The 16,666-nt window shown below is 32.9% G+C and overlaps 1 protein-coding gene across 1 annotated transcript; it reads right to left on the bottom strand.

Annotated features, from left to right (window-relative positions):
* Positions 1 to 1,835: 1,835 nt before the first annotated feature.
* LOC143074559 (methyltransferase-like protein 27) lies at positions 1,836 to 7,926 on the bottom strand. Its single transcript, XM_076249956.1, has 5 exons — positions 7,828 to 7,926; positions 7,180 to 7,311; positions 4,940 to 5,075; positions 3,811 to 3,903; positions 1,836 to 2,288 (listed from the first exon to the last, which is right to left on the bottom strand). The coding sequence occupies exons 2-5, from the start codon at positions 7,276 to 7,278 to the stop codon at positions 2,110 to 2,112; spliced, it is 507 nt and encodes a 168-aa protein (XP_076106071.1). The 5' UTR covers positions 7,279 to 7,311; positions 7,828 to 7,926; the 3' UTR covers positions 1,836 to 2,109.
* Between the last annotated feature and the right edge of the window lie 8,740 nt (positions 7,927 to 16,666).

The raw sequence follows: 16,666 nt of genomic DNA, 5'->3' as shown, positions 1-16,666 counted from the left end.
GAGAACCAATTTATAAGAATATAACTTAGAAATATTAATATTTTTACAAGTGTAGATTAATTTTGGTTGTTTTTGAATATTTTCAAATTGGCATTTTAAGGGAGGTAACTCTATAACAGTGCATTTTCTGAAGGACTCTAAATGAAATTTTCCTACTTTTTTTTTTAGCAGGAAAAAACGTACGGTTACCCTATCTTTTTTTTTTGATATTCTCAAAGCATACAATTCTATCATTTTGTTTAGTTACTATTCACAAAATGGTGTATTTTCCTGTATAATACATACAAAATTTGTCATTTTGTCACAACCTGTAGCTTGAGAAAATGCACGGTGACCTATCATTTTCATAATATTTTTGATCGTGTATCAATAGAAACTACATTTTGACAAAGTATGAACAAATTCTATCATTTTTATTTTAGACTCCCATACCACCTTAAATTTCTCCTGATGATAAAAATCAGCGTTTCAGGTGTACGTATATAATATTATTTATTTGTTTTCAACATTACTTACCAATAGTCAAAATGTGTTTTATCATTGATGTATCATGTGTACATATAATTTTTTATATGTTTGAATGACATCCTAACCAATTTTTATCAACTGTCTAGTATGAAGGACTTTTACTCACCCCTGCATACCAGTGAAGTTCAGTAAAGCTACTGGCAATTATATATCTAAATTGCTATATACGATTCTTATTTAAAACAAAAACAAACAATAATACCGAAAACTTTTCATTTTGTTGTAGATGAGTAGGTATGTTTAGAGACATTAAATTAACATAATTACTCACGCTCTACAAAACAATACTTTTCTTTTAACATATTCAAGTTGACACTGAAGTTCAGACAAGTCACCTGTCATGGCAATCTGACGTCATAATGTTGAAATTAGCTTATTTGTGCCTAGCTGGTCATTAACAAAAACTTTAAGGACAAAATAGATATAAGCAACATCCTTAAATAGACATATTGTGATTTACACATTTGTTTACGTAAAGCTGCTGCTCACATCTCATTATTGACCCGGTCACCAACCAAGATTACCGCCATGGCTTAAAATAGGACATTTGGGTAAAATAGCTTATAACTCAAAAACCAAAGCGTTTAGAGCAAATTTGACAAGGGTTTAAATGGTTTATAAGGCCAAGATCTATCTGCCCTGCAAATTTCAGATGAATCGAACAATCTGTTATTGGATTGCTGCCCCTGAATTGGTAATTGTAAGGAAATTTTGATGTTTTAAGTTATTATCTTAAATAATATTATAGATAGAGATAAACAGTAAATAGCAAAAATATTCAGCAAAGTAAGATTCACAAATAAGTCAACACGACCAAAATGGTCAGTTGACCCCTTTAGGAGTTTTTGCACTTTATAGTCATTTTTTTACATTTTTCATAAATTTTTGTAGATTTTTAGAAAATATTTTCCACTGTAATTACTGGGCCAAGTTCATTATAGAAATAGATAAGTTTAGCAACAAGAATGTTCTGTAAAGTAAGATTTACAAACACATCACCATCATCAAAACACAATTTTATTATGAATATATTTGTGTCCATTGTTTAATATGCACATAAACCAAGGTGAGCGACACAGGCTCTTGAGAGCCTCTAGTATCATTGAATCGTAAAAATTGCTTACGAAAATAGAACCACTTGTTTCCATCCTTATAGTAGCAAATAATGCAAATATGAAAATTAGAAGGTCGTATGATTACCAATAAGACAACTTTCTACAGGAGACAAAATTACACAAAATTTAAGAAACATAGATCTCCGTACGATGAACAAATTTCCCACTGCGTAGTCAGCCATAAAATGTCACAAAATTACCAATGTAAAACAATTCGAACGAGAAAACTAAAAGCCTAATTCATAAACAAAATAATGACAAAAAACAAATATGTTACAGAGTAACAAACGACAACCATCGATTTACATTTATACAGGTTCCTGACTTGGACATGAACAAACACAGTGTAGCGGGGTTATACTCATTTGCAGGCGCCAACATTTCCCCTAGTCTAAGACAGTGATTATAAAAATGTTAGTTCTTTATTCATGAAATGTCTTACAATTTCTTATACGGCATTATTTCTTTATAAAACAGTGAATACATAGGTTACACCTAAATTATCATAACAATAATTCGGAACAGGTATTTCTAATATCTTTTTCCATTTACCATTTACTTCTAACTCTTCCATTAAAGATATTAGAGACTGCTCATATTTCGGCTCACCATAGTTTGCTCTCTTGGTTATAACAACTTTACCATCTGCAAAATAACATGAGTAACTTCATTCAGCTATTTGCGACGAAGAATAAATAAATATGGTCATGCAGATTTAAAATTCTTGGACCTGTTTACTATTAAACTCTTCAAAAAAATAGCAGATATGGTAACGGTATAACAATTAAACTGCATACCTGATATAAGATACTCATCATAGTAGCCTTCGTCAACAACATAGTATAGTATATGTCAGTCTATGTATGTACACATGGAAACATGGACAAACATATACTCTAATGCAAAAACCCGCCAAAAGAAATGTTGGTGAATGCAAAAGGTCCGCGTACGGTGTCAAGCACCATGTGGTCAAGTTGTTTTGAATGCAAATTTAACATTTATATTGCGCAATTGAAAAAAAAATATCTTCCTCTTTATTAAAAATCTTCAACATTCAGAGGTGAAAACAACTCATTACAAGAGTCAGTTATTTTAAATTTACAAAAGATATCTCATAAACACTTAGGCCTATAACTGAAACAATTATCATTATTTTATCAATTATAACATATCTACGCATTTTATACGTATGTATCTTAAAATATAGTAATATATTCAATAAATCAAAATAGTACATCAAATATGCGAAGTAATATACGAACAAGTATCTATTAAACAGGTTACTTTTCAAGATGTTTTCATTTAACTTGCAGTTCGAGTTTTCTAATGCAATATGGTATGCTACGATACATATTTAATTAATATTTTGTTTATTGACTCTTGATTGCTAAATGTGAAGTGATAAATGTGTCATGCATATGCCGGACCAGGACAATAAACAATTGATACCATGCTGTGTAGAAGGTCGACTTGGATGAAGTTTCGAAATAGAACTATCACAGTCACTGCAAATTGAACATTTGGATAGGGTCCGAGAATAAGCTGTGTAACATACAATCCTCGGACACTCAAAAATTGTTCCGATTGTTTTTAGTCATACAGAGAACGGTAGCATGCAGGCTACAAGGTTCACAGGATTAAACGGTAGCACTTCAAACCGTACATTTTTTTGTACATGACTGCATATTGGTTCATCCCGCAAGCGCAAACAACCTCTACGCTTTGGTCCAAGCCAATCCATGGGCTGTGTATATTTTTTAATGAGAAAATTAAGAACCATTTTCTCCACGTCTGTTGGGAATTATGACGTACACATACGAGAACAAAGGAATGTCTGGATAAATATGCTTTTCAAAGAGCATTTACTTGATAAAATGACAGGAAAACAGTAAATATTTTTTATTCGAGCAATTAATTCTCCAAACACTGTACTTTAATTGTCAATAAAATGGATTTTTATGCGACTATCTTACAAATAAGAGTTTTAACGAGCTTTGAACTACATTTAATCCACCATTTTCTACAGGAACAAAAATGCTCGAAACAAGTTAAGAATTAGACATTTGTTATCCATTTGTTTGGTATGTATGAGCTTTTCATTGAGCCTTTTGATTAGGCTTTCCGTCTATTTTGCATGTTCTGTTGGTTTTAAAATGTGTATATTTACCTTTCTTCGCAAACCGCAAACAATCATAAAGGGAATCAGGTGGGAGATGCCCTGGTACAAAACATCCGCATGTTAAAACACAATCAAAGCAACCTGAAATAATAAAAGAAAACTCTTACACATAAATTTCAGAACGACACAATTATACATATATGTATCGAGAAAGACCTTAATAATACATAGACAATAATCGTGTATTGACTTGACACATCAACGATATAAGGATGAGGATTAGAAACGGGGAAATGCAAGGCTCATATCATGACGGCGGAGAAATATACACAATGAAATGTACATTACATGTTGAAACCCGCAATCGATTGTGTACGAAATTGTTTGAGAATGAACTAAAATATTATCAAAATCTATAAAACGATATGATTTGTAGTTTGCAAACCAAAAATATAAGTGAAATATGTTTTTTCTACAAATTGCAAAATAAATAAGTTGGAGTCGTTGTACACATTGGTAACAAGAATAGGTTGAATAGGTCTTATAAATAATTAATTATAATTTTGGCAATTTCTTTTTAAATATGCAATATGAAAATTGATATCTAGTCAGTGACTGTATATGACATAACAATATACAGTCAACGTGCTTTGACTGCTCCAATAAAACGAGCGCAGTATAAATCCCTATTTTCATCAAATCATTCCAAATGGAAATATTGATTTGTTTTATCTTAAATCTGTGTATTTTCAAAACCGAAACTAAATGTAAAACAATGCATTACTGAGCCTTTTGTTCATTCATGTGTCATTGGTGAGAACATGGAAAATTTCTCAAATACGCTATAAATTGACAAATCAAGAAAAAAAAACACTCAACTGAATCAACTTACCACGTTCTTATTGTAGTTACATGGTCTGTTAAAATGATTATTTTTCGATAATGCAGTTTTAAACTTTAAGAAAGATTGTGTAATGTTCAAGCAAACAACACCAACATATATAGCCATACGTTTCTTCAGTATAGTTTAAATTACAACTGACGAAAGCTTTTTACTTGTAACGTCACGCACTTGTAATTCATGTTGTTATTAAAAATAGAAAGTAGTAAAGAAGTATTTTGTTTCGAACATGGTATTGTTCACAGAGCTATCAAAGATCAAAATCTTGTTTTATACCTTTGACATCTGGTATTGCATCACTTGTCAAGTAACAGTTGTAATAGTTTCTGTACAAATTTCGTTTCCTCGCTAAATTTAACATCCCAATTGAAGGTTCCAGGGCATCAATTTTGCTGAATCCATATTTGCGGAGCTATAATTAAATATGTGAAAAGTTATAAGGATAAAAAGAAGAAATAACAGTATCCCACACTTCCTTAAAAGGATTAAATTGAAATATTTAGAAACACGAAAAACAAGATACATTTACAGGCAATTGGATTGAATGTGTTTTTGGATTGGTCATAAAAAAGCATGCAAGAAAATAACATTTCGGGTCTTCCATTTGATTAGGGACCTTTTGAATTTTCCTCGGAGTTCAGTAATCTTGTTATTTAATTTTTCAACTTTTATTGCGTTTTTCTATTTTTCTGTTGTGTTTTTCATTTTAAAAGTGTGCCACATTTTTTATTGTTTACTTTGATGTTGCCTTGGCAAATGTGGTTTCTTCCATATTGGTGTTTAAATGATAATCGTAACTGGAATAACGACGATCCAAATATGGCGAAGGCAAAAATAGGTATAATTTTTTCAGACATTTTTCTCAAATGTAGCATATTTTTGTAAATATTTACTTAGCTGCAAGGTTTTGCTATACCATTACATCATATATGAATCTTTACGATGCACTATAATTGTCTTTCTTTTAAAACGGACGCGTAAATACAGTAAATTCATAGGTCCGTATCTAGTAAAGTTGTATGACTAGATTCATCATTTATTCTGAATCATTTCATTTGTTACATTCTTGCATGTGGGCGTCAACCTGTTTTCGTGTGTAAGTAATCTTTTTGTCGGTTGTAGTTATTTGTAATGTTGTCCCTTGTTTGTCATAATTTTTAAGTTGTAAAATAAACCAAGAAAATTGAAGAGACATGGAACTGTAGTTTCTGATTTCTCGTCAAACTGTCTCTGGCGTATACTAAAAGGCTTTCCTACTTTATTGTGGCATAATAGGGTACGGGAAAGAATTGAGTTTAGCAGTGGTTTCCCCGGGACAGAAATAGCACATGTAGCCACCTGCACTTAATACATTAGACTAATATTTTCTATGTTTTATTCATGATAAATCAATGTTTTTACAGTCTTTATCACAGGTCTAAGGTGGGGTTACACATGCGTTTTGCTTGACAATTATTGCCATGTATCATAACTTCCTTTAAAACTGCATCTTCGCTCGCGCCAATATTTTGTGTATTTTTCTGTATTTTAAAATAGCTCGTTTTTTCCCATTTCCAAATTTCCTGAAGCTTGTTCTCCTTCCAATTTATAATATATTAGTATGCAGCTGTTTTTATAAGAACTCAAAAGAAACTTCATAAGATGGTGGTACGTTTTCGTGATTAATTCATCAGCATAGTTTCGTTATATGCTATCAGATGGACGTTTTTAGTGTCAAGAGAGGGACGAAAGATACCAGAGGGACAGTCAATCTCATAAATTGACCACAAACTGACAATGCCATGGCTAAAAATGAACAAAAGACAAACAGACAAACAATTGTACAGATGACACAACATCGAAAACTAAAGAATAAGCAACACGAAACCAACGGAAATTTGGGTAATCTGAGATGTTCCGAAGGGTAAACAGATCCTGCTTCACATGTGGCACCCGTCGTGGTGTTCATGTTATAACAACTCCTGTAAATAGTCTAATTTTGTAATTCACATTAATAAAAGGGATAGGGATTGTAGTTACAAAGTAAGGAACATATCCGATATCCTCTGTGAAACGGTTATTCCATAACGGTCAACCAATTCGTGATGTCGTCTGTAGCTATCCAGTTACGATCATCTTCAAAATTTTTATTACCGGAATTACTATTACTACTGCGATAATCATGCAGAATTGTTCAAGGGCAATTTTCTAAGCTCTGAGACAATTATAGTACACCGTTACGATTAAAATATGATCTAATTGTATAGAAAAACCTTACAGCTGAGCAACTATTGACAAAAACAGGCTACATTTGAGAAGATTTTACCCATTTCTGCCGTCGCCATATAAGGATCGTCGTTATTCAAGTTACGATTATCAATTTAACACCAGTGTTCCAAGAGGTAAAAAAAACACACATAACAATACGATATTTGTACAGTTAAGAATTAAAAGACCAGTTACTCGAAAACATTTGAGACAGCAGCCAAAACAAGCTTAAATGAATAAATCATTTTCTAAATTGTTGGTCGACAAACCTGTGTTGCCACAAGGCCAGTCCCGGCACCAATATCAAGAATTTCTGTGTTGTCACATGCAGATATATCAAACAGAGAAGCTACAGTTTCAGCAGTCATTTGTGGTCCTCGATAAACCTGTGGCGAAACTTCCTAAAAAGAAAATCTTATCTTATCCGATTTTACAGTCCTAGAAATTGAGTCTTTTCGTTCGTTTGTAAATTATTTTAGGATTGCGTTTCACAATGTTTCATTTGGAAAACAAACATTAAATTAAGACATCACAACTTGTTTATTTTATTAATTATGCTATGTATTTAACTAAAAAAAAAATTAAAAAGTGGCATACTGCCTTTGGGAGAAACAAGTTTTGGTCCTTTTTTTAAATATTACTTAGCATTCATCAACAAACAAAAAAAATCCAACTTACCAATGGCTTCACCTCCGGGAATAATATGACAAAATTCAGTATATTTCGTAATCCAAGTCAAATCTTATCATCTAAGGGTTAAGCCTTAAGTTACAATACATCTTTTAAATTATTATACAAATAATATCTTTATTTTTCGGATTCTGTCTAACCAAACGTGAAACATTCCAATATTTTAAATCCGACTTTAATTTATTGGTGACATACATAAGATGTTTTCTAAATAACATGTTAAAGACCTCATCATATCCATGGTCTGCCCAATTATCATAATAGTCTATTACTGCCTCTGGTGAGATGTTTCCATTTATAATTTCCTTTTCTCTTTCCACAAACTGTTCTGCAAAATGTAATAACAGTTTAAGTCAGAACAATAAAAAGGGAACAATAGAACGGTCATACATGTTGTACTTGTGTGCTTTAATGTTTTTGATGTAGCTTTATTGACATCGACAGCTGGTCCGTAGGGAGTACATGAGATCACTTTCGACCATTCTAAGGAGTCCATGTTGATCTGTCTTTCATTAATTATGTAATATTTAGTATCTGTCTTTTTTTCAGTTGTGATCATGGTGTTGCCAGTTTTTTTCTTTGATTTATGATTGTGAATAAGCCCTTGGTATCTTACACAAATTTGGAACATGCAATAAGGTGTGATGGCTTAAAAATGATGAAGAAAACAATTCTAAAAAGGGTGTTTAATCGTTCTTCATGCAACATGAATCAGGTACTACAATACAATTTTATTTAAACAATTTCAAGAGAGTGCTTAAGATGTGAAAGTTATCAGCATTAGATTAGGTACTGTAAAATAGTAGGAATACGGTAGGGATGTGTTGCATAAGTGTTCAGATGTATTGTTGATACAAATGAAGTTTGTTTTATAATGCAGGGAAGTTTTGTACATATATTTCGTAATTATTGTACTATTTCATTCTACATGTTCTAGATACGATAATAGTTATCAAAAGTACCAGGATTATAATTTTATACGCCAGACGCGCGTTTCGTCTACATAAGACTCATCAGTGACGCTCAGAACAAAATAGTTAAAAAGCCAAACAAATACAAAGTTGAAGAGCATTGAGGACCCAGAATTTCAAAAAGTTGTGCCAAATACGGCTAAGGTAATCTACCCCTGGGGTAAGAAAATCCTTAGTTTTTCGAAAAAATCAAAGTTTTGTAAACAGAAAATTTATAAAAATGACCATATAATTGATATAACAAAAATTAAAAAAAAAACTTTGGAAAACAATGGAAAATACCCTTGAATTTTGGAACAAGGTCGATAAAAAAAAACACATGATTAAATGTACATATTAAAGGCACTTCTGTGAGTTGTGCTCTTACAATACAAACAAACGAGCAAATCTGAAGATATATTTCAAGAAGGTTAATGGAAACACTGATGGTAAAGACGGACCTTAAGACACTATATATGAAAAGAGTTTGTAAAAGTGAAAATTCCCTTTCTTCTTCATTCTAAGTAAAATCTGTAATGTGCCTGTTATCGTTTTTATAAGAAAATATTGTTTAAATAAGTATGAAGAAAACACTGGAGCTATGGTAGAAAATGCGATTGATGAAAGGACACTTAAGCCGCAAAACCCATAGACAATATATGATAATGAGTGTTGAGACAAACAACTCTGTTCTTCAGGTTAAGCGTCGGGTCCATTTTTTTCAACAGATAATTAACTATGCTATTGTTTGCATAAATATCAAACATCTGCATTACATACATTCAATTGTGTAAATCGTTTTTAAGATCTTCGATCTTATTTTTCAACAATAATATGTTTTACTATAAAAATGTTTGATATAAAAGAATGTTTCATTTATAAACAGACAGTACACCTGTAGAAACTTTACCACGTTTTCGTTGAGGTATGATTTGACGATACCATTAAGTAAGACATATTTGTTAACAGCTGTGTTTTTGGGGCGTTGATAAGTTATCAATAAACATTTTCGGCAAAATAGTTGACCAAAGGCATATTATGAATGCAAACGTAGGTCATCATCATACATTTCGAACTCAATATCTGAATTTTGAAAATCCCATGTTTGGTGTAGATAATATTTTTAAACTATTCCGACACGGATATCTTATCCCCTGAAGCAAGTGTCTAATATGTCAGAATATGAAATGTTTACTAAAAATATGATGGAGGTAGAATAAAAGCCATATCTAATAATTCTAATATGAATCAATGAATTTGTGAATAAATATTAATAATGAAAGTATTAAAAATTCTTGCACAGCACTGTGTTGTTCTTACACACACAGATAAAACAAACGCATTATTAATTTTCAGAATAACAACGTTTTGATATAATTACGAACGTTTATTTAATTTTAGATTGATCGATGACCAGTAGTAGACAATATCATCTAGTAATCTATATGTATGGAATATTGGTCTATCGGTGTTTACAGTCGACTTCATTTTTCATGACAAAACTGAAAGATCGACAATTAATTCAATATATAATTTTCGTACTTTCGTACCTTTCAAGATGATTTTTGATATTGCATAGAACATGACTTTGTTCTTAGACGGAGCCTCGGATTTTCCATAGTCCGACCTTTACGTTGCCATGTATTTATACAATCGGTACAAGAACGAAACCGTTGTTTTCATTGTTGTTTTTTGGGGTGTTGAATAAATAAGATACATTTTGGTAAACATAGTTTGATGTGAAGTTTTGGACCTAGTTAAGGGATATTGAACCAGAAAGTTGAAGCAGTGTTTGCATCAGTTAAGTGTAGATATGAATTCGTGCATATACCCTTAAACAAGCTGTAATTATGATCACCTTGTTTGTTGATCATCATGCTCATTGTCATTGTAATATAAAATTGATAAAAGTTCTCCAGTTTTTGCTTGTCTGTATGTCTATGTTGGACCTCTTGAACTATATCTCTAACGGTTCAACTACTCGTTCTCATTTCTCATGGTCCTAAGTTTAGAGAACCCCAACACATCAATTGGAACCATAACTTCAAAATAATTATGGATGCTATTGAGGACTACACCAGAGCATGGGCTAAGCGAGAAGAAGTTGAACTGGACACTTTGTCAGAATGGGTTAAAACTATCAGGTCTCTGATAAAACGTCGCATTCACAAGTTGAAAAACTGTGTGAACGATCGACCAAAGTCCGTTTTCAGAGACAAAGAGGTCATGAAATGTCTATCAACTCTTCATGATAAGTATGTTGTTGTTCCTGCGGGCAAAGCTTCAAATAATATTGTTTTTGTATGTAAATCGTATTACTACGAACGTCTTGTAAAAGAATTCGGTATAACGGAGCACTCAGGTAATCCCACATACAATAACATATCATTTGACAAGGATGAGATTTTAGCAAATCATAAGTCCTTCATGGCTTCAATAAACATTACATCGAACACCAAATCGGAGGACTTACCTTGTTTGTATTGGATACCAAAGCTTCATAAAATTCCGTACAAACAACGGTATATTGCTGGCTAATCTTCATGTTCCACTAAATAATTGTCTATTAGATTGACTAAAATTCTGTCCGCAGTGAAAGAAGGTCTTCAGAAATACTGTGAAATTGTTTACTCGCGTAGTGGTATTAACCATATGTGGATTCTTAAAAATTCTAAAGAACTTCTAGACAATTTCAAATCTCGGTCTCTTTCTGAAATAAGTTCCATCAAAACTTTTGATTTTTCAACCCTGTATACCACCATTCCCCATGTAAAATTGAAAAATCGCCTAAAAGAAATTATCCACAATGCCTTTCAACATAAAAATGGTAGCATACGCTATAAATTTATTACTTTGGGATTTCATAGAGCATATTTCGTTAATAGTGACAAACAAAAGGGTAAATCATGCTACACAGACGAACAAGTAGTCAGTATGCTGGAGTTTCTTATCGACAACATATTTGTTGAGTTTGGAGGTAGACTTTTCCAACAAATTGTCGGCATTCCTATGGGGACAAACTGTGCGCCTCTTCTTGCCGACCTCTTCTTATTTTCATATGAATCGGAGTTCCTCCAGACACTTGTCAAAAACAAGAGGATCAAAGAAGCCAGATTATTTAATTTCACTTTCAGATATATTGATGATGTTCTTTCCATAAACAATCCGAACTTTTCTGATTGGGTTTCATTAATATATCCCCCAGAACTAGAGATTAAAGAAACAACAGACACGGCTTCCTCCGCCTCATTTTTAGACTTATATCTCGAATTTGACTTACACAGTCATCTCAGTACCAGAATCTATGACAAACGAGACGATTTTAATTTTGAAATTATAAATTTCCCCCACCTTAGTAGCAATATACCAACTTCACCTGCATATGGGTTTATATATTTTCTAACTTATTCGATATTCAAGAGCTTGCAGCTCCTACTCAGACTTTGTAAAACGTCATCAGTGTCTGAGTAGACAGTTGATGAACCAGGGGTATGTCAAAGAACGTCTCGTCCTTTTTCTAAAAAAAGTTCATCAGAAGGTACCAAGACCTTGTTGATAAATATTCCGTATCAACTTCTCAAATAATACACGATGGTCTTGATGTATAGATTCTGCGTACTGATGTTGTGTATCATCTTAACAACATGTTTTATTGTTCTTTTATTTGTTTTTGTTCTATTATTAAGATTACTTTTACTGTTGAATGGTTTTATGTGATATCCGTTTGATATGGCTCGGTACTTATACATCTCGTCAATGTGTTTGTATTGGCTTTCATTTTTTGGTGATTTGTCTATGATGTGTGTTTACCTTTTTTGATTCGTGCGTAACTGATGAGTCTTTCGTAGACGAAACGCGCGTCTGGCGAAAATCAAAAATTTCGATCATGGTATCTAAGATGAATTTATTTATCACTTACAAGATTGATCGTTTATATAAATATACAGTGCTAATTTCCATTGTTTAACGCAAGCGTACATTTTAGATAAATAAATTGAATGAAAACTACGGTTCCTTATTTGTGCATTGTGATTAAAAATTCGTATGTATCATTATTTTCATTTGTTTACAACTCTGTCTTGTATTGTTCTGGTCGTACTATTGCAAATAGCAATTTCATGACTGTATCATGTGTTTCCATTAGTTTACCATAGAACTATCACATGGTTAGGTTTGAAATTAATGGTAAGCCCTAGTTTTTAGTGCTTACCATTTTAATTTATTGACATAACTGCACGACTCGATTCTCAATTGATAGTTGTAAGATAATCGTTGCAAAAAATCCTGTTAAACTTTTGTGAAAGGTTTTAATTTTGCAGTGTTGGGAGAGTTTATGTTCTATTTTGAAGGCTGTAGTGACCTGCAATACAAGTACCGTTCCATTTAAGTTTAGTTATATGTCTTGTGTTCCTGTCTCTGACCTTGGTTTTCTGTATTTGGCATGTGTAGTGCATCATGACATAAGACATTGTTACGTGTACCATGATGAACTTTCGTGCATGACTGCTGTATATATTTTTGACATGGAACTATTGACCAGAATATGACTTTTTGACTCATGACCTATGCACGTTATGTGTGTCATCGGGATACAGTGTGTGTATTACCTTGACCTCAAAGTATAATTTTCAATTGACCTTGCTTCTGAATATGTGGCATGCAGATGTATTGTCATAAGATGGTGAGTCGCAATAGAAACTTCATGTGTGCTTGACCTTTGGCTTCAATGTACAACTTGTATATTTTGTTTGCATTAAATGAGGAATTGTCTGATTGTCACTCATACCACATCTTATTATATCTATTTTAGATATAAAGATATATTTGTTAGTTTTGTGTAGCACGATTACCCTTTCCTCAAAATCTGCTTTGAGTTTGTTTTTTTTTATAAGGAACTCTTGACCAGACTATGGCTGTTTGACTCTTGACCTCTGCATATTGGGTGTGTCTCTTGGTATGATTACCTTGACGACAAGTCAGGAATCTGTTTTTTTGTTGATCTTGTACGTTTTTAATTGTAAATTCAGTTTTATGTTTTGGAGTTTGAACTAGTACAGTACACACTTTGTTTAGAGGCCATCTGAAGCCCGCCTCCAGTCGAGGGATTTTCACGCTTTGTTGAAGACCCATTGGTGGCCTTTGACTGCTTTCTGCTCTTTTGTCATGTTACTGTCTCTTTTTCACATTCCACATTTTCATTCTCAATTTTTAAGAATGTTAGGTTCAAATGAAAACTAAATCCTTTAATTTCCGTGAAAAATTTGAGTGGGTCTCTTTGGTGTCTAAGCGTGACGCGGGATTGCTGACTTTTTGTAAGCGTTACACGTGAAAGTCAAATTATTGTGTCGTGAAAACGGGAATTGAAGTCTAGCGGGACACGGGAATTTACAAAAAAAAATGAGAATTGCTTACGTACATAATGTAAGCGGGATACGTTAATCTGACAAAACAGTAAGCGGGATACGTTAATCTGACAAAACAGTAAGCGGGATACGTTAATCTGACAAAACAGTAAACGGGATCCGGGTTCAGAACCCCAAACGAGATCCCCATTAGAGAGAACATTTACTGCTTTAGTAGCACCATGTGCTGCCAGTTGTGATAGATAATGCAAAATGTTTTAATCATTTTACCTTAGATTTCATTTCATTTCATGGACATGCAGATATGGATAGTCTGTTTTTACATCTTAAAAATTCACCGCCTTATTCTGTATGTAGGTGCCTGTCCCAAGTCAGGAGCCTGTAATTCAGTGATTGCCGTTTGTTTATGTGTTACATATTTGTTTTTTGTACATAAATTAGGCCGTTAGTTCTCTCGTTTGAATTGTTTTACATTTTCATTTCGTAGCCTTTTATAGCTGAGTATTGTGTATGGACTTTGCTCATTGTTGAAGGCCGTATGGTGACCTATAGTTGTTAATTTCTGAGTCATTTGGTCTCTTGTGGAGAGTTCTCATTGACACTCATGCCACATTTTCTTTTTTATATTGTGTATAAGTTTTGTAGTATTTCCCAATATTGGTTGAGGCAAACTAAAGTTAGGAGAACGGGACTCATTTTTTGGGATGTTCGGGAAGGACGGACTAGCCTAACACCTTATGTCTCTCCACTAAGGCAACAACACAGAAGTTCTGTGTACGTAAAAATGCTGCTCATATCTCATTATTGCTGACAGATATTCAAAACCCTTAACCTGAAAATCAGTCTCACATAGCATTGTGAAGCCATTATGCAAATTCATAAACATAAATACTGTAACTGACAGATTAATGTATTATGGCCCTCTGAATGGTGTCAATTGTTAGTTGTTTGACATTACTTTTTTCCTACTTCAATTGGTAATAAATTTTAGAAAAAAATCTGTCCTAGAGGTAAGTAGGAATTGGGTCGAGTTCGCATGACTTTACCTGAGCTCTCTTGATTATCTTTCGAACTTCTTCAGTTGACGCTGGTGAAAGCGAAGTAAGTGGATTTCCGTCGAATTTTACATCGGCTTCAAGGGCATAATGAACTTCTGTTGATGATTTGTTTGAATTACTCAGGTTGTTGTGAGTTGTGTCTTTTTTCCCAAACGAAGAATACACCAAATCTATTGGATATTGCTTGTTCGTCATAATGTGATGGTTATACAGTTTCTGATTTATTTCCCATGATATTGTTTGTAAGTTTGTGCAGCTGGTTTTGATCGTTTCCAATTTCTAGGATTTTGCTAGAAAAGTGCTCATTTTTACATTTCAAGAGCAGTATGTTTGATACTTTCACTAGACTAAAATCCTTTCCTATCCATTAAAAAATGAAACTCGTTTTCATACTGCATATTTGCCACTGACCACACATAGTTATCAACGGTACCAGGCTTATATTTTGATACTAAAGACGCCCGTTTCGTCTACATGAGACTTATTAGTGACACTCAGATCAAAATAGTTAGAAAGCCAATTGCAAAAAAGTACAAAGTTGAAGAGCATTAATCACCCAAAAATTTCCAAATGTTGTGCCGTATAAGGCTAAGGTTACCTATGCCTGGGATCAGAAAATCCGTTTTAGTATTTCTACCATGCATTGTATTCATTGTCTACTTGCTGCTAGAGAATCGTCTCCGTATACTTATTAGAATTGGTGCCCTACTATTGTTTTGTTTCTCTTGTTGGAAGAGAAACATTTTTCCGGTATCTCAGAATTAAAATGTTTGTTTAATATTTTCCATTGGACGTCACAGAGACAATAAACCAATGAATTAGTCGATATGAGACACGCTTCTCATTTTGTTTACAAACTGACAACAAATCAATCAAATGAATATAAATCATTCCAGTAGTACAAAACACTATTGAAAGTGAGAGGTGTACACGTCTTTCCTCAGTAATATCCTTTTTTCTCATAAAAAAAAAACTGTGGGGTCAGAAATGTATAGGACTGCCTTTAATATGTTTGAAAGAACAATTATAACTTGCCTAAACATGATTTGTTAATGAACATGATTGAGATCTACTTAAATTATATATCATACTAGTTGTTTTTGGACTATTCATCTTCAATAATAAAGCTGTACTTTATTGTCCAAGCTCCTCATTTTATTTATATGACTGTGTATAAAATATATCGTATATACGCTAACTTATGTATCCAGTTGCAATATAGACACATGTTCAAACTTATTATGCTTTTCTACTATTGGGATTTTTTTTTTTTATTATATACTTCTTTGAATTCAAAATGATCTGTTAATTCATTAAACATTTTGAAACAGAGGAGCAAACCTCCTTAAAATGTTGAAATTGTGCATCAAGATGGAAGTCTTATCAATAGTTAACCGTATCTGAGTCGCTACTTAAGTTACTATACTATAATATATCCTGATGGAACATGCAGTCCATATGACCCTAATCACACACACCACATACACTGTAATACAATCGTAACAAAATAATAATTGTTCAATTTCAACCATTCATAAAGTGTACGGAGTAATTCGCAGTGACATAGATCGCGTCAACATGAAGCACTAACTGTTGATAGGGCTTGCACATCCAATACTGCATCTTTAGTATCTGACTTCTTTTCTATATCTAGTTTTTGCCAACATTCATCGAAGTGTGTTTACAAATAACGCA

Source organism: Mytilus galloprovincialis, chromosome 5 (assembly GCF_965363235.1).
Source record: "Mytilus galloprovincialis chromosome 5, xbMytGall1.hap1.1, whole genome shotgun sequence".
In the NCBI taxonomy this organism is placed as follows: Eukaryota; Metazoa; Mollusca; class Bivalvia; order Mytilida; family Mytilidae; genus Mytilus; species Mytilus galloprovincialis.
Note: the sequence above shows the minus strand (reverse complement) of the source record. Positions and strands in the feature narration are given on the sequence as shown.